This window comes from Pocillopora verrucosa, chromosome 13 (genome assembly GCF_036669915.1).
Source record: "Pocillopora verrucosa isolate sample1 chromosome 13, ASM3666991v2, whole genome shotgun sequence".
Taxonomy (NCBI): Eukaryota; Metazoa; Cnidaria; class Anthozoa; order Scleractinia; family Pocilloporidae; genus Pocillopora; species Pocillopora verrucosa.
Window position 1 is genome coordinate 17,440,212 of NC_089324.1, and position 17,884 is coordinate 17,458,095.

The following is a 17,884-nucleotide window of genomic DNA, read 5'->3' on the forward strand; positions in this document are numbered from 1 at the left end:
GATTTGAGGACGTGAAAAAGACTCTTCAGAAACTTCAGAGCGACGAAGGGCTAACGCGCGGAACTTCAGCTTTGCAACTCTTTACGGCAGCCAATTACCCTGTTACATTTTCTACGTTCAGAAAATTTTGGCGTTATCACGTAACAACATTGTATACCCAGCGATAAGAGCGAATAATTCTCATTTGGCAATTTTTTGACGGTCAAATCTCATTATGACAAGTCAAATCCTTGTTAATCCTTTCCGTTTTGCCATCGTTCTCCGGGATTAGCTGTTGTTATGTTATGTTGCGTTAACGCAGAAAAATTAAATAACAAGTTTGCACAATCACGGAAATGATGCGTAAAAAAGGAACTGTAACATTCGTTCAAAGTTACGGTATGTCTTTCTTTTCTCGCCGCCTTTTTCCCCTTAGCTGTTGACACAACTTTATCAACCTAACAATGTAATTTAGTACTGCCTCTTTCTGATTCTGTCGATTTTCCAAGACTAGTAGCATGGTAATGGAAACGTCGTGATCAGTACAATTGACATCGTTAGCTTGTATGTTTTGTTTTCCCATTTCAGGTCTCCAAGGGATTCCTAGTTCAATGTTTTACAAATTATGCGCAAATACGCACGTGAATGCGACGAAATTTGAAAGAAACAGTTTTCTAGAGTATTATCACAGGACTCAAAATGGGTAAACAAAAATACAAGGTATAGAAGTCTGTAGATTAGCCTGACTGTCGAAAACGTGAAAAAGCTGTACCACGCTCCCTTATTAAATCACAATTTATTCACATTGATTTGACGATTTTACTACAACGCTTCGGTTAACTCCCACTCACAACTCTGGGCTTATTCGAAAGAAACACACACTCGGCGTTCCGTTGTAAGCACGTGAACAGTGCTATGTATGATGCGATTAAACACGTGCCGCATACATGCTTGTTTGGCTATGTATAAACATGTTAATTTTTTAAAAGCTAAGAATAGGGAAAAATCAAAACAATGAAAGGTTTAAGTAAGCAATGACTACTTACTGGTATTCTTTTCTCCGACAATTGAACTTCTGCTCCTAACTAATCAGTTCCACCCTAATTTTCCGAGGTTTTGGGGGCTTGGGTCTATAGATGACAAATGAATGAGCGTGCTTCTCCAATTCCATCTGTTTTTGTACTCTTCGCCTCGCTTTCAAGATGTAGTATTCAACCCGTGAGGCGTTTGTCAATATGATTCAAATACACCAGGTGATGCTATGCATCGTGTAAAGAGTTGTTTTAAAGAAGAAGAATTTAACGCAGCAAATTTCTCTTCTGCAAAAACGTAGGAGGGTTTGTGGCCTAGCCTTTGCGATACGTTTGTGGATTATAAATTTCCCCTCTAGGTGCTGATCTTGGTACATGACGCCAAGTATCTCAGTCGCTGAATTCCTGGAAAAATCGTGGTAAAATAGCCTGTTTCAAAGTATCTGGGAAGGCCACTGGGAAGGCAACTGGGAGAGCAAACAAAATCCATGCTTTAGTCAAAATTGTGAGATAAAGCGACATCAGATGCCTATGGTAAGTTACTAAAGGATTTTAATCGAACTGTTTCATGGTTTCCAAGAGTGTGTTGCGGTAACAAAATTGTTCTCGGGTTCTTTTCACCCTCTTGTTTGTTAGTTCGATTGTGGCATTTTTGTTTTGGTATGACGCTGTAGTCATTGTTGCGCAGAAATTGTGGACATATCATCAGCTGTGCATCCAAATTGTATCAGTCATCGTCACCGAAGAAAGGGGTTAAATTTTGAGCCGACTATCAACGCTGACTCGTTCTCATTTATCACAACAAATAAGCAGTGTAGGTGTTCCATCACTTTAATGTACCAAAATAATATTCATATTATTCAAGCACGCTATTTCAATCTCCTTCTGCCTCGTGGTAGCTTTTGTAGTGCTCTTTTGTATGACCAAGCCACGCAAAAGCTAGAAGTAGACTTAACACACGTCCGAAAAACTGAAAAGGCTTTGTTGAGTTATTCCTTAGCGATTTATGGTTAGTTTTTCTAAACTTCGAGACCATTACTCTAACCCTAAGCAATTTACAAAACCTTGCGCATTGAGACAAGTTAATCGGTAGATTTTACTACATATTTCATGGTTTTTCACACAAAAACTTACGCTACCCTTGTATCAGCATTACCTAAATCCATTTCTGATAAAAGAGCGGCGAACAAGCGATAACCCTCTCTCTAAAATCGTTCTTTCAACGTCGGAACAACCTTTCGCCATACATGTTGCAATGTTTGCTCCCTGTCCCAGAGATCTGTGCGCAAACAAGTATCCGATTACTGACAATTTATCGTTAATATTTACTTGTTTCCAATCGTCTTGGACGGTAACTGGGAAGGCGAAAGTCATGCCTGGATTAAAATTGTGAGACACATGCAGCGACATTACACACGTTTGGTATGTTACGAAACGACATAATAATTTGAATTGAATCATAAGTAATTATTGAAGAAGAAGAAGCCTTAAAACCGTTCAACGCATTTAATTTTATCGAAACCTATGCTGTAATTTCTATGGTTTCCAAAAGCGTGTTGCGGGAACAAATTAGTAATTTCGAATTGTTTCCCCCGTTTAATTATGATGTGAAAAATCATATTATTTCAGTTCCTGGAATGAGCTCTTTATTCCAGCAGTGAGCCGTTTTAAAGTCATTCGGCGACGTTCTCTTGAGAATGCTATTGTCATAACATCGAGTATGGACAGACACCTACAATTAATTTTCAGCCTTTGGTACTTTTAGGTGCTTGAAAATCAACCTGCTATCAATAGTAGCCCTGAGCACAGTTACATTAATATCAGTATAAAAGTTTCATAAAATTATTGTTAAATAAAAGTTGCTTAAATTGATTTGTTAAAAGGTAGACAATATTGATGCTATGTAAAAGATGCTTAAAATTGATAAACCCTAAACCCTAAACCCTAAACCCTAAACCTAACCCTAAAGCAATTTTTATACTATATATCATCATCTAGAAAAACTATTGAAAACAATATAACCATGGAAGTAAAAAGATCTTTTTGCAATTTACTTTCTGATAGCAAGTTAATGAAGCAGATCGTTCTTTCTTGTTACATTCCGGTGAATCTTATTATAAATGCCAGGAGAATGCTTAACAGTTTTTTTGGAATGTTGGTCTTCATCTGCCTTTCTTGGTTTTTATTATGAATTTTGCAGTATAAAGCGATATACATCTATAATTGGAGGACTGATACTACCTTGTGCATTCAATATGCCAGGGTTGTGCTTAAATCCTACGGGCTAGAGGTATGCTGGAGGAGCACTAGTGACGAGTTTATAAGTCGGCTGATTATCAGAAATTGTTGGCAATTGCATTATGGCAAACTATTCCAGTAATACCAATAGTGAAGCAATGTGATTGAACCAGACATGAACATTATAATATGCTCTACATGTGAATAATACATTGTTGAGTTTAAATCAAGGAAATTTTGCTAAATATTATGTGGCTGTTTCCTTCATCCTTGTCGATCTTAAGTTTCTTGTTCAGCAGAGTTTTAGCTTAATACTGTAGCCACTAAGACCTGCACTTGTAAAGGTAAACAAAACTTAAGAATAGTATCGCCACTATACTGCCCCTTGTCATAGTGCTTCTGGTTAGAAAGATCCCAAGATGAAGTTTCTACTGTCTTGTACCTCTAGCATGGTAGGATCTCAGGAGGCTCAGAAAATATTATCCTTAAATCTTTCTGGTTTCATTTCAGACTCTCTCTTAGGTTATAAACACCATTATGATCCTTTTCAAACTGGTTAGAGCTCGTTTATTAAGATGTCGAGTGTGTTTGGTGAGTGAATTATTCTTGAATTTTTTTCATTTTATTCAACTATGTTGATAATATGGGCATTTAGGATCGGAACCAGGGTTACCAGACCCTCTTTGTAAAAAGGTTTGCAAAAGATATGTAGAAGGTTGTAAACATTCACAGGCATCTAGAAAAGATACATGTGAAAGCCAGTATTGATGGTTTATACTCAAGGATAGGAGAGACTCCGTAAGTAAGGAAGCAACTATAGTAATCCATCAAACTGAGAAGCCTTGGACACAAAGTCATTATCATGCAGACAACACTATCCTTTACTATTGAAAAAAACATTTTGGAGGAAATAACTGTATTAACTCTAATCTCGACTATCACAATCCATAACCTCAGGAAACTTACAATTGCTTAAAACTTCTTGAAGACCTTTCTATTTAGCCTTTGGTGGATTAATTTTGATATTTGCCATTTCCATTCCCCACTTAGCTTGCCTTTCCTGTGTTAGCTGTGTGGGTACTTTTGACTGTGCAGTGGTTGAAGATGAATCCTACCAGGAGACATCTTTCAGGTAAAGAATGTCCTTGGTTAAGACTGCAATCCTTCTGAAAGCAGGAGAACACTGCAGTTTTAATTACTTGTCAGAATAGGGAAATAAAAAAGGAAGTTCCATTTTTGGTGCCACTCTTTTTTTAGTTTTTTGCTTCATATTGAGTTATGCAATAGGGCAGGCAAACCCACAGGCTACATCCACAAATTTTATGCATAGCCCTTTATTGATGTCAGGTCTGATGAAAACTCTACTTAAAACCTTTACACCCTAACATCATTGAGCATATTCTCCATGCTGTTCTCTGTACATTTCCAAAGATGCTGACAAGAAGAAGTTGTTTAACAATCAAGAGCTTCTTTAGTTGGTGATCATTCCATATATTCTCATGACCTTAATGTGTGATTCAGGGGTGATGTTGTAAGGAGAAATTAGGTGTTAATCACTCTTATGCAAACAAAGGGTTAAAACAGAAGTGAATGAATGTGGAAACCATAAAAGCCTGTGTAAATAAATTTTCAATGGAGATCTTCAGAACTAACAGATTGATATTATGTTTGTGTTGCAGAAAACTTTCCCAGCCATGAAAACTTCTCTGGTATGGAAGAAAATGGAATCAAGTGCAAGCCTCACAGGTAGAAAGAGGCATAATTAATGCTTTACTTCAATGTTAAGGCTTAATTTTATATCCATCCATCAAGCTGTGTGAACACATTAACCAGAGTCTGGTGACAGACCTCGTCATGTGACCCTCAGTGTCACATGAAAAGTTGCTACTGACTTGGAAATGTTACCCAAGGACAAGGTTAATTATGTTATAACTTCAACTTCAACTTGTTAAGTGAGTGTGTAAGGATTTGTTCCTCAGGAAAAGTGTTGTTTTCTTAGAAAGGTATGGTAATAAATTTGAAGACAGTGGTTTACAGCACCTCACCTGAAAATTAATTCTTTTGTAGGCCAGACAAAAGTGGCCAGGAACAAATTCTTAAATTTTATGGACATCCAGGACAGTTGGAGGAGCCAAAGTGTGACAATACACATCACCCAGAGATCTGTTCATACCAGTTAACCAAGTTAATGGAACATCATGTGTCTTGTGATGTGAAGGTGTGTGGGTCTTCAGAGATTCAAATGGCTTCTGTGAATCCAGAAATGGGAAAAGCTGTTGATGACTGGGAAACATTGCCAAAGGAAAAAGTTACTTATAAAGTACAGGAGGCAGTGAAAACAAACCTGGAAAATGGATTTAATTTCTTGTTCCTTAAATGTGGGGACATTTATCAAGCCTTGAGTTTTCCTCCCATTTTTAAGGAAAATGAAAATGCTGAAGGCAGAAGTGCTATAAATGTAAATATTATTATGTTGGACTCTATCTCAAGACCACACTTCTATCGAACTATGCGAAAAGCCACAGAAGCTTTGAAGAAGATTAGTGAAGATCCTACAATCAAAGCCACAGCTTTGGACTTTGAACTTGTTCAAAGCATTGGTCAACAGACTTTTGAAAACTTGAGACCATTCTTCAGTGGTGTTCTGAAAGGTGTGTTGACAAAATTTTTCACTGTTTATAATTTATTACTGAGTTACAGTTTGCTTAGTGTTCAGGCCATAAGCTAAAAAGGTTCGAGTAGTAAGGGCCGATTGAGAGGAAATTGTCAACATAAGTAGCCATTAAATTTAAATTTCTGAACCAACATTGGTTGTGGATCATAAGTTCTGATCATTCTGATGAAAGATAGAAGTCTTGAAAAGAATCAACTGTTGTTGAAGGCTACTATTTCAACAACTTTAGTAGAAGTTATCATCAAAGTCAGATGGCTCAATGATTATGTCTGCTTAGGTTCTAAAAATATTTTTAACTCCCTGCTATCAACAACAATCCCTATTCAGAACCACTCTTACCCAGACTTATAAACCACATGACCAGTGCTAATTGAAAACTATACTCAGTTTCTTACTTGCCTTAAACCTGATTAAAGTTGACCACAGGTAAATTAGGATTGCCCTACTGCTGCTACTGCTAGTGCTACTGCTGCTGTTTACTACCCAATATTAATACCTAGATTAATTTGTTTTTGGAAAATTTATCAGATGACAATGAAGTAAGTGTCTCTGCAAGCAATAAAAACGCTCCTTTGGGTGTGGAAGTGTTATATGGGGCTGTAAAAAAGTGGGGCTACCAGACACTCTTTCAAGAGGACCTTTGCTGGTACGATATATGGGGAAGTGCATTAACAGATAATGAAAGGAGAGAAATTCCTAAAACAAATTCAGAATTTAGAGAGAGGTGAGTAACTTGTAGAATCATAGCTATTAATTTGTTTGGAGTCAATAAGGGCATTCTTCTCTATTTCAAAAAAGGAAGAAAGGTCTAGTTTCACTAGCCAAGTGGCCCCAAACTTTAGAAGCTGATACCCATATTGTTGTCATGAAGCGTCAAGGACTATTGCTTCTTCATACAGATGGGCCACTAGTCCATTATAGGTAAACCTCAGCTGGTTTCCTGACAGTTTCTTGCTCAAGGTATTTAAATTATAGGAAGGAGAAAAGCACTACAAGAGTGAAAATCATAACATCCACATCCCAGTAAACCAAAGTTTCCAGTAAGAGATCTTTCAATCGTGAGTCTATGATGAGCAACAAACAAGAAATGCTTTTTAAGTATAACATGTAATGAATAAGGAATTCTGGTCTGCAAAATGTTCACAACAATGTCAATTAGATAAGAATAGGTGAATAGTTGGATATTAACCCCTTAACTCCTAAGATCTGATCGCTAATTCTCCCCTCTTGCTGCTACATATTTCCTTGTAAATAAGTTACAAGAATTTGGTGTCAGATCAAGATAACAACCTCTACCTGATATATTTGAATATTCTCATTACCTGTTTGCTGGTTGGTGCATAGATATAGTAGGGAGAAGTTACTTGTTAATCACCTCTGGGAGGTAAAGGGTTAACTTTAACTTTACATTTTTTTTCACAAATGCACTATTATTGGTCAGAGTGGTAATTAGTGTTAACTATTTCAAACCAGGTGGAAAGAATTTCAGGAAAAGATGGCAAAGAAAATGGTTGACCATTTTGGGATTACACATTTTTCCTGCACTGTGTTAAACAGAATTGGAAGGACCAATCATTATGACAATCCTCAGAAAATTTGTCTTAATGGACAGTTTTACAGTTGGTACTTCTTCGACTACATAAGAAAGGTGTATACTGCCTTAGAAAACAACAGAAAAGCCAAACCATTGGTGTCATACATGCATTTCAACACGGGACATGAGATGACAGGGAAACGAATGATCAACATGGATGCCAGCATGGCCAAGTTTTTCACCAATATGGCCTTGTTTCCAAACACTTTGACTGTGATTTTTTCGGACCATGGTCACAAAATGACTCCATTCAGTTACACTGAAGAGGGAAGGAGAGAGTTATTTGATCCAGCATTCTTCATGATTGTCCCTGATGGTGTTAAGGAGAAACTGGGTCCAGAAAGGATGGGAGCCTTGGTAACAAACCAAAAGCGCATCTTTATGTTGTATGATGTTCACAAAGCGCTCATGAGTTTGCATGATTCTCAAGAGAAGGACTCTAGGAATAATTCAGTTTCAGGGATATTTTCAGAGATTTCAGCCAACCGCACCTGTGCAGACTTGTACATGCTTCCCTTAACAAGATGCAAATGTGAAGGTTTTGATGAAGAAATTCCAGTAAAGGATAATGCAGATGATCAGATGTGGTTGGCAGAATTTGCTCTGGGATATATCAATGATGCTATTCAAAAACAATACATGAGTGGTAAGATGTGCAGTGTTATTTGTTCTCTGTTAATTCTGCTCTTAATTGGCAGTGAAAGTAAAGTACTGCTGCTGAAACAAAAGCCCAATGAAGTCTTAATCAAATTGTAGAAAGCTAGGGTGAGTTGAGGCAGGGTGGAGTGAGGGAAAGTTAGGTGAGGGAATAAAAAGAGATGGGTACTGTGGGTTAGGTAGAGTTTGATTAAACGGGTTGGGATGAGGTTTGGTACAGTAGGACTGATAGGGTGGGTACTGTTACACACTGTAGTCGAGATGAGGGTGGAACTGGGTAAGATGTGATAAGGTGGGTTGATAGAGAAAAGATGTGTAAGATAAAATGGAGTCAGGTTAGGCTTCTGAAACAAAAACAAGGTGAAGTTATTTGAGGTGACATGTAATGTGATGAAGATGAGTGAGGAAAGATTAGGTGAGGTGTGTTGGGTTGAAGTGACAAGTAGTGAGGAGAAATGAGGAAATATTATTAAAGCTGTCATGGTTTGAAGTGACTGAAATGGGCTGACCTGAGGTAAGGAAAGATAATTTGAGGTGTGTTGGGGCAAGATGAACCAAACTCTAACCCCAACCCTATGGGCAACTGCTGTGAGATGATACTCCTGACTCTAGGAAGCGAAGTCCATTTAATTTCATTTTTATTTATTTTTCACTCATTTTCGTCAGGAAATGGTGATTCAAAGAATAACTATGGCTATGGAAACTGCCAGCGCTTGGTTGGAAAATCATTTGAGAAGGTTGTCAAACGATTCCGTGGAGAATACATCTTGACCACGATGGACATTCACGTGTTCCCTCCAGCCGGATTCACAGAGGATGAAGTTTATCGAGTCTCTGTCAAACAGTTTGCCAAACCACAACAAGGAGTATTTTTTCTCAGTTCTGTCCGGGTAACAATGTATAACAAGTTTGCCTTGTGTGCAGATAAGTCCGTGGATATTAAGCTCTGCGCATGCTCCAAAGAGCAAACCGCAGACGCCAAGATGAAAGAAGTGTTGTTTGATAATGGAGTTCCTCGCGAAATGTTTGGTTCGGACACAATTGTGAGAGACTTGGATTCAAACTGTTTGTTATTCTTGCGACGGAATCATGGGACGTTTTCATTTGGGTTAGAAATTGCAAATGTGTGCACAAGTCGAACTTATAAATTTGAACTAACAGGCTCTATGGATCAAAGGATATTCTCCAAGACTTTGCCCATTGGGCTGGAATTATTCCCAAAGACGTTTAATTTTTTGACTTCTGTGTACAAATACCTTTCAAAAGTAAACGAGCCGTTAGGGTTGAAAGCAAGTGTGAAGGTTAAGAAGGATGGATCAAACACCTTTACTGATTTGGGGATTTTCAGTGTTACATGACAGTAAATATAGTTTTCAAACTGTGAGAAAATTATTCCTCTGGACAAGACAAGGAAAACTTCATCTGTACATAAAGGTCTTAAACACTTCAATTCCGTGTATTTACATTTTCTTTTAGCCATATAATGGGAGATTTTTTTTTGTGACAAAGCCATTGTTGTTAAGTGAATGACTCAAAGCGCTGTCTGTACTAATGAGATTTGTTTGCTCGTTGCAGTCGCTAGTGTAGAAATTCCTCGTGGATGGATGTATGGAGGTCAAAAATGTTATGAAAATTGGGAAATATAGACATTTAGAGTAAGAGGTAAACTTACCTTACTGTTACATGAATCTGTTTACAATCTGGTAGTAATTTGGATCAGCCTGAACACAGCGGTCAAGCGTAAGACATGCGCGATGGGATTACGTTTGACCGGCCGCCAATTTCCCGCGCAAAATTTCTAAAGCGAAACATACCTCTGTCTCGCAAAGAAAGAAAATTGAGACGTTCATATTAACCGGTAATGTCCTTCGCAATCAGTATGAGAAAACAAAAATTGGGAAAAGTAAAAAATTGAGAATTTTTCGAACTTACAGCTCATTCAAGTACGTCTTTTTGTTATTTAATTTGACTTTCTGTTTTGAGCTGCACTAACAAAGTTGTACGCATACTTATCGTCTCGTTACTTACTTATCGACTCGTGTGGTTGCTTGTTACATTTTATGAAACAACTTGGTCCTGATCATGACAGCCTGAAAGCACGCTACCTAGTTAGTCACTTAGGACGTATGCTGTAGCAGCGAAATGAGTGCGCGTGCCCAGCGGATATGGCGCGTTCGGGGAGCATATCGTGACTCAAGTTTGAAAGAGTTTCGTTGGAGAACGAACAGAACATCATTTTACACTTATTGGACTGTTAATGATGGGAAACGAAAGAACAGTTTGATGGAGTTTGTTCTTACGGAAAGTTCTGGAGGGTAAGTAGCATTCTTTTCATATGGTTCATCGTAAACTGTTTTAAATTTATCCAGACTGCCGTTACTACGAACTTTGTCGCCATGTTATCGATGCACTACTTCAGTCCCTGAATTCACACCTGTTACCCCCATATTTCTTTTGTTGATTGAGATTTGTGACGGAAGAAGTTCGACAGAAACTTTCCTGAAAAACTGCAACCTTATCTGTATCGGTTTCAGCACATCCTCACAAAATGATTGCAAACGATGAGAATTTTAAAAATGCCTCTATTTCCTGCTATATTGTTACTATAGAGATATCGTCGGCCCCATTCCTTTCGCGCGTTCTAAGCACGTCCACTTATTTTGCTGCTGTGTCGCCACCATTACAGCGTATACACATGCGCAGACGTTTGGTCGCTGTATTATCGTTACCCAGATACTTATACCTCGTGGAATGCCGAACCGCTGGCTCTAATGCCCACAATGAATGACTGAAGAAAAACCTAAAATTTATGTCTCCTTCGCATTTTTTAGGGTGTCACGCAAATCTTTTCTTTAGAGAAAGGCTTCTTCGAAAAAACTCTTGAAAATTCCTTTTTCATCGTCCTTGTGAGGTTTTTCCATTTTTTTTTCCTTCACCTTTAATTGGAAAGACCAGTCACAAGCCAGAAAAGTGCGAATGATGAGACATCTCGCGAGAAAATTTGGATGTGAGAGTTAGTTTCACATTGAAAATCAGTTGGTTCAAACAACACAACCTTGACCTCCTTTAACCATAGCTTATCAAATTGATATATGTCTAAGTATAAAAGATCTTTGGAGCGCGTTCGCATTTGGAATCTTCTTGGCGCTTTGTAAGCCAAATTTTAAGACCCACGATACCCAAAATGAATGTCAGATTCTCGAACTCAGTGAATTTTTTCTTTGGTGTCTCGTTTGAAGGCGAAAATGATCATGAATAGTCTCCAGTAGAATTCCTACTTCAAATATGTATATCCACCACAACGACTTATTTCCTCAATAAAGCATCTGTGGAGGTTCTCGAGGGAAGCTTTGTCGTTGATATTATTTTGCTATGACATGTAGTATGAAGAGCAGACAACAAATTCTCAAATTCTCCTGTTGATCTTGCATCAGATTGACAAAGATAACAAACAATAAAGAATGGACCCTTGTTGTTGGACGCCTAAGTTTTGGAGATCCCTAGGGGTGAAAGTTTTTCTGAGGTCTGAAGTCTGAGTTTTCGTGACACCAGCACACCCGCAGCTAAAATTCATTTACCCTTAAAACAGAAATAAGAAAAAAATTTTTTTTTCGTGACCAAACGGAAAATAAGCAACTTCATTAAGTCGGTTGTGATTAAGGATTAAACTAGACTCGGTAAATATTAATTAAACGCACTAATCAATATTCAGTTTCTTGACCCCTCAGGGGTCAATACTTGAACCGTTGCTGTTTATACTAAATGTAAACAATTTACCGGAAGCAACGTCTAAATGCAATATTTGTATATATACATACGATACAGTCCTGTTCTATGCGTCCTTGAAAGCCTCCGGGTAAGCGCATAGGCATGTTAGGCCGTCTTCGCCGTAATTTGACGACTCAGAATGCCAGTGGGTTTGTGGATTTTTATCCACCCACTGGAAGAAACATATCAGTTCATTAAGCCTAAGATTTCGTGTTCGAAATTGCGTGTTTCGTGTTTCGTGTTTCGTGTAGGAAGGCAACCAGGAAGGTTAGGTAATCTATGCCTTGGTCAAAATTGTGGAATAAAGCGACATAAGATGCGTTTGGTATGTTACCGAAGGTTCTATTGTTTCTAGTAGTGGATTGTGGTAACAACATCAATCTCGAATAATTCCCGCCGTTTACTTTATTGCTGTTTGATGTTGCCTGGTACACTATCCTCGAACAAAACCCCTTTGTTTGTGACGTAAGAGATTTGATCTTTGGTGCATGCGCACAGCTTTATATCGATTGACTTGTCTGCGCAAGCTGCAAACTTGCTGTAACTTGTCACTCTTATAGAATTTAAAAAAATACTGCGTCTCTCGGTTCTGCGAAGTGTTTGACGGAGACTCTTAAAACTTCACCCATTTTCTACACTCCATTTTTTAGTTCTGTGCAAGCTGCAAACCTGCTGTAACTTGTTACTCTTATGGAATTTAAAAAAATACTGCGTCTCTCGGTTCAACGAAGTGTTTGACGGAGACTCTAAAAACGTCACCCATTTTCGAACAACACTCCTTTTTTGATGACGTAAGAGTTTTGTTCTTTGGCGCACGTGCAGAGCTTGATATCAACGGACTTGTCTACGCAAGACACAAACTTGCTGTAAGTTGTTACATTTGTGGATTTAAGAAAAAGTACTGTCTCTTGGTTCAGCGAACTGTTTGACGGAGAATCTGAATACTTCATCTTCATTATACCCGGTTGGAGGGAAAACGTGAATGTCCATACTCGCCACGATGAATTCCCGAAACGTTTGATCACAGTTTCCATAGCCATAGTTCTCAGATAAGTTAGCAATATCTGAAAAGAGAAGAAAGAAGTCTAGTTGGGCTTAACTCTCCATGGGCAAATGTTGAACACTTTAACCTCTTTGACTGATGCTACCCCACGGATTGGACCTAGTTCTATTTTAGGCGAAAAAAAACGCCGAAAAGACCGAAGGTTGTATGTTTGCTTTAAATCTTTCTGGTTTTATTTCAGATTTTCTCTCGGTTTACATCTATCAGTATGATCCTTGCTAAACTGGTTCGAATTCGTTCATTAAGATGTGGGATGTTTTTGGTACGTGAATGATTCGTTTTCCTTCTTATCATTTTTTTCAAGTTTCTTCATGTTTTTCATAGGCTTTCTGGATCGGGACCAGGGTTATTAGATCCTTTTTTTGGAGAGCTGGGTAGGATATAGATAGTAGATTGTAAACGCTGCAGGTATTAAAGAAAAGATAACAAACAAAGTAGTGATTTTTATACTCGAGGAAGAGCGAGGTTCCAAAAGCAAGAGAGTTTGATAACCTATCAAACCGAGAAATTTTGGTCGAGACATCAACTTCAGTTACCTTTCCTTCCCGATTGAGATTGACATTTTGGAGAAGTCAGAGTCTTCTCTCAACTCAACCATCTCAATCCACAGATTTGGAGATGTTTATGATAGCTTATCACTTCAGACATTTTTATTCAGTCTAAGGTGGAATTATTTTAATCTTTACTATTTCTACTTTCCACGTAGCTCGCCTGTATTGTGTTAGCTCTGATGGTACTTGAGACTGTGCTCTGGTTGCCGATGAATTCTACCTTGAAACTGACTCCAAAAAAGAACTCGAAAACTACCCATATATCAGGTAGGGACAAACGCGATAACATTTCAATCTTTTAAAAAGAGAAGGAGCGCTGAACTTTTAATTGTTCGTCTAAAAGGATGATTGATAATGAAGTTCTATTTCTAAAGTGTATCTTTACTTCTATGCTTAGGCCACCGAACTGAAATCAAGTGCAAGCCTCACAGGTAGGAAGAGAAATCACTGATGCTCTGTTGTAGTGATAAGGCTTAATTTTATTTCCAGCCGCCAACCGGTTACCCGGTAAAAAAGGTAACCGGTTTAACCGGTTAAATGGGCTTGATTTCCTTCTCTTAGGATTAGTGCACATGTGGCTTGTTTTTACTGCGAGAGATCTCTTGATAAAATAGTTGTAAATATATCTTCTCTGCTTGAATTTCTTTAGATGCTGATTCAAAGCGAGACTGATTGGCTGATACGTTCAAGCAATGCTAACTTATGCTGTTTAACTGATAACTGAACGAGTTATATCCATTTTTTTCTTAGACCAGATCGACATGGTATAAAGCAAATTATTGAACATTATGGACCGTTAGGACTTATCGAAAATAGGACTTGTGACGACACTCATTACCCAGACATCTGCGCGTTCCATAATACAGAGTCTGGCGACCAGACCCTGTCATGTAACCCCAAGGTTTGTGGCTCGTCCGCGGTTCGAATATCTTCTGTTGATCCTAAAATGGGAAAAGCCGTGACGAAGTGGAAACGATTGTCGAAAAAACAAATCGATCGAACAGTTCGAACGGCCGTCAAAACCAATTTAGAAAGAGGATTCAGTTTTCTTTTCCTAAGATGTGGAGAAATTTTCCAAGTGCTCAGCTTTCCTCCGGTCTTGAAGAAAGTCGACGGCGGCCAAAAGAGAACTAAAATCAATGTAAATGTGATTCTGTTAGACTCTATCTCCAGGCCGCATTTTTACCGAATTCTTCCAAGGGCTGTAAAGGCTCTGCACGATATTTCACACAATGCTAAGATTCAGGCTACCGCCTTGGACTTTGAACTTCTCCAGAGCATCGGACAACAGACATTTGAAAACATGAGGCCATTCTTCTGTGGCGTTGTCGAAGGTTAGTTGAAGAAAATACATTTAAAACTGAATGGTGTGAGTTATCCCATCTCGTTGGCTATGAATTCTTTATGTTGTACTTATGAGAACATGAAGATGACAGTGATCTTCCCCAATAATAAACACTACTTAAGCAGCAGTCGAAATGATTTCATACTTCCATTAAGTTGTGTTCATTACTGCGAAGATCACTCTCGTACTAATTTATCATCCGCAGTTCACATATGTGATTTCCATAAATTCACAGTCATTGATGAGAAATTGTCTGTAACGTTTTCAGACGATAACAAAGTTACTGCCTCTGCAAAAAACACCAAAGCCTCCCTGGGTGTGGAGGTGTTGTATGGGACCTTCAAGAAATGGGGCTACCAGACGTTCTTTCAAGAGGATCTTTGTTGGTATGATATTTGGGGGAGTGCTTTAACAGACATTGGTAAAAGAGCAACACCTCAGTCGGGTTCTGAGTTCAGAGAAAGGTAACAACCTGGTCCATGCTGCATGTTTGATTCTGTAATGATGCGTTGTTTTGATACACGTGTTATGTAGGTTTTTAAGGTAATTGTTAAACTGTTTCTGCTGAGCAAAAAGGTACTTATAATGTATAAGAGCCTGTGGCTGACTAACTGTAGCTTGATCGAGGCTTGATCTCGCCATGCACACCTTAGTATGATGTTAGTAAGATATTTGCTTATAGAGTTTGACTGATACCAGGCAAGTTAAGTTCCTTTGAATATTTTTACCTAGGTGGGTGTCTGTGTGAGTTCACACAACAACCAAAGATCTTCGGGGTAGAGTCAGTATTCAGCCAAGACCACCTATGAAAATAAAATCATACCAAGAACTTAGTAATAAAATAGTGCTTTGGTTATTGAACTATCATAAGAAGTTAAAAAGCATGTTTCGTTACAGGTGGAAGGAATTTCAAGACAAGGTGGCCAAGAAACAAATTGACCATCAGGGTATTACGCACTTTTCATGCACGGCGTTAGAAAAGATTCTGAGGAGGACCAACCATTTTGATTTTCCCCAGAAAATCTGTTTAAATGGCAGGTTTTACAGTTGGTATTTCATGGACTACATAACAAAAGTGTACACGGCTCTTAGAAGCGACGAAAAAGCCAAACCTTTGCTTTCCTACACACATTTTAATACTGGACACGAGACTAATGGTAAACGGATGATCAACATGGACGCCAACATGGCCAAATTCTTCAAAGATATGGCTTCTTTCCCTGATACTCTTACGTTGATATTATCCGACCACGGTCACACAAGGACTCCGTTTCGTAACACAAAAGAGGGAGGCAAAGAGTTGTACGATCCAGTATTCTTTATGATTGTACCTGATGGCATTAAGGAAAAACTTGGTCCACGAAGGATGAACGCGCTGGTCGCAAACCAAAAGCGCCTTTTCGCGCTTAAAGATGTACACAAAGCGTTCATGAGTTTGTATGATCCTCAAAAAATGGACTCTGATGATCATTCAGTGACAGGAATCTTCTCAGAGATTCCACCAAACCGCACATGCGCAGACCTCGATATGCTTCCTTTGACCAGATGTAAATGTGAAGGTTTTAATAAAGAAATTGAGATCAAAGAAAATGCAGATGACTACAAGTGGCTGGCAGAATTTGCAGTTGGACATATAAATAATGCAATACAAAGGCAACATAGGGAAGGTAAGATGTAAAAATAATGTCCGTGAGAAAACCATAAGGAACTAGGCGGGCAGGGTGGGGAGGAGGAAGGGGTGATACTGCTTTAATAAGTGATTAGACTTAAACTGTATATTTGCCTTAGCATAGAGAACTTAAGTGATGACGTAACTACCCATGTAGAAATGATAACGAATAATGGTTGCTCATTGGAGATCTTTAGTGGGTCAGTGCTGCAATTTGAGAATAACCACCCCCTGCCCGATTTCGTCACGGACATTCTTGTAAATGTTGCAGCTTGTTTTCAAGTAAGAGTGTTCAATCGTTACCCATGGAGACCTAAGTTCAACCAGACTTCTCTCCTCTTTTCAGGTAATGCTAACTTATCTGAGAATTATGGCTATGGAAACTGTGAACGCTTAGTTGGAAAATCGTTCTCAAAAGTGATCAAACGTTTTCGAGGAGAATTTGTTATAACGAGTATGGACATTCACGTGTTCCCTCCAACCGGATACAAAAAGGATGAAGTGTTTAGAGTCTCTGTCAAACAGTTCGCTACACCGAAAGACGGAGTATTTTTTATAAATTCTATAAGAGTAACGACTTACAGCAAGTTTGCGCCTTGCGCCGACAAGTCAGTTGATATCAAGCTTTGCGCATGCACCAAACATCAAACCTCTGACCTCACTAAGAAAGGAGTGTTGTTTGAGAATGGTATTCCGAGGAAAATGTTTGGTTCGGAAACAATTGTAAAGGATCTGGACTCCAACTGTTTGTTATTCTTGAGACGAGATTACGGAACGTTTGCTTTTGCGTTAGAAGTAGCCAACGTTTGCACAGATATCACTTATAGATTTAGCATGACAGGCTCAACGGATCAAAGGGTTTTCACCAAGACTTTGCCAATCTCTCTTGAGTTACCACCCAAAACCTTTCATTTTCTAACATCTGTTTCCAAGTATGTCGTAAAGGTAGATAGCGACCTTAATCTAAAAGCAAGCATACATGTTAAAAACGGGGAATCGAATACCTTCCACTTTTTAAGAACTGCTCGGGTTTTGTAACAGTTAGCATGCAGTTAACCGGAAATTTGGTGTTGTTTTTCTTGATATTTGTTGCAGATATTCCTTGATAAGTTGAGTTTAATTAAAATGCTGCAGAAATAGATGATAGTCTTACAGCTGTTTGATTCTATTTGATTTTTTTTATGTACACACCTGAGTCCTATGTCCTAGAGAGTTTGTACGACACAACATATATTTTTTTAATTCGGTTATTTTTGACTCGTAGTATGTTAAGCATTATTGTAAGAGAATTTCTATTTAAGTATTAAGTAGAAGT

General features: G+C 38.4%; 2 protein-coding genes across 3 annotated transcripts; both read left to right on the forward strand.

Annotated features, from left to right (window-relative positions):
* Positions 1-1,439: 1,439 nt before the first annotated feature.
* LOC131797466 (uncharacterized) lies at positions 1,440-9,828 on the forward strand. 2 transcript variants are annotated; one of them, XM_066160725.1, is made up of 8 exons: positions 1,440-1,544; positions 3,759-3,839; positions 4,299-4,380; positions 4,928-4,994; positions 5,316-5,899; positions 6,451-6,646; positions 7,396-8,162; positions 8,840-9,828. In XM_066160725.1, the coding sequence occupies exons 2-8, from the start codon at positions 3,786-3,788 to the stop codon at positions 9,529-9,531; spliced, it is 2,442 nt and encodes an 813-aa protein (XP_066016822.1). In that variant the 5' UTR covers positions 1,440-1,544; positions 3,759-3,785; the 3' UTR covers positions 9,532-9,828. The 2 variants fall into 2 exon arrangements, with proteins under 2 accessions (XP_066016822.1, XP_058971072.2); XM_059115089.2 differs by lacking the exon at positions 1,440-1,544 and adding an exon at positions 2,328-2,432.
* Positions 9,829-12,257: 2,429 nt separating this feature from the next.
* On the forward strand, positions 12,258-17,607 carry LOC131797444 (uncharacterized). Its single transcript, XM_066160051.1, has 8 exons — positions 12,258-12,266; positions 13,186-13,266; positions 13,711-13,822; positions 13,953-13,986; positions 14,306-14,889; positions 15,169-15,364; positions 15,798-16,567; positions 16,916-17,607. The coding sequence occupies exons 1-8, from the start codon at positions 12,258-12,260 to the stop codon at positions 17,605-17,607; spliced, it is 2,478 nt and encodes an 825-aa protein (XP_066016148.1).
* Positions 17,608-17,884: the final 277 nt, after the last annotated feature.

Bases quoted from the DNA above. Each gene is read 5' to 3' on its own strand.
- LOC131797444 (XM_066160051.1), top strand. The intron at 13,987-14,305 runs GTAGGAAGAGAA...TTTTTTTCTTAG, and splicing joins ATCAAGTGCAAGCCTCACAG to ACCAGATCGACATGGTATAA. The intron at 14,890-15,168 runs GTTAGTTGAAGA...TAACGTTTTCAG, and splicing joins CTTCTGTGGCGTTGTCGAAG to ACGATAACAAAGTTACTGCC.
- LOC131797466 (XM_066160725.1), top strand. From the start codon at position 3,786: ATGATCCTTTTCAAACTGGTTAGAGCTCGTTTATTAAGATGTCGAGTG. The intron at 4,995-5,315 runs GTAGAAAGAGGC...ATTCTTTTGTAG, and splicing joins ATCAAGTGCAAGCCTCACAG to GCCAGACAAAAGTGGCCAGG. The intron at 5,900-6,450 runs GTGTGTTGACAA...AAAATTTATCAG, and splicing joins CTTCAGTGGTGTTCTGAAAG to ATGACAATGAAGTAAGTGTC.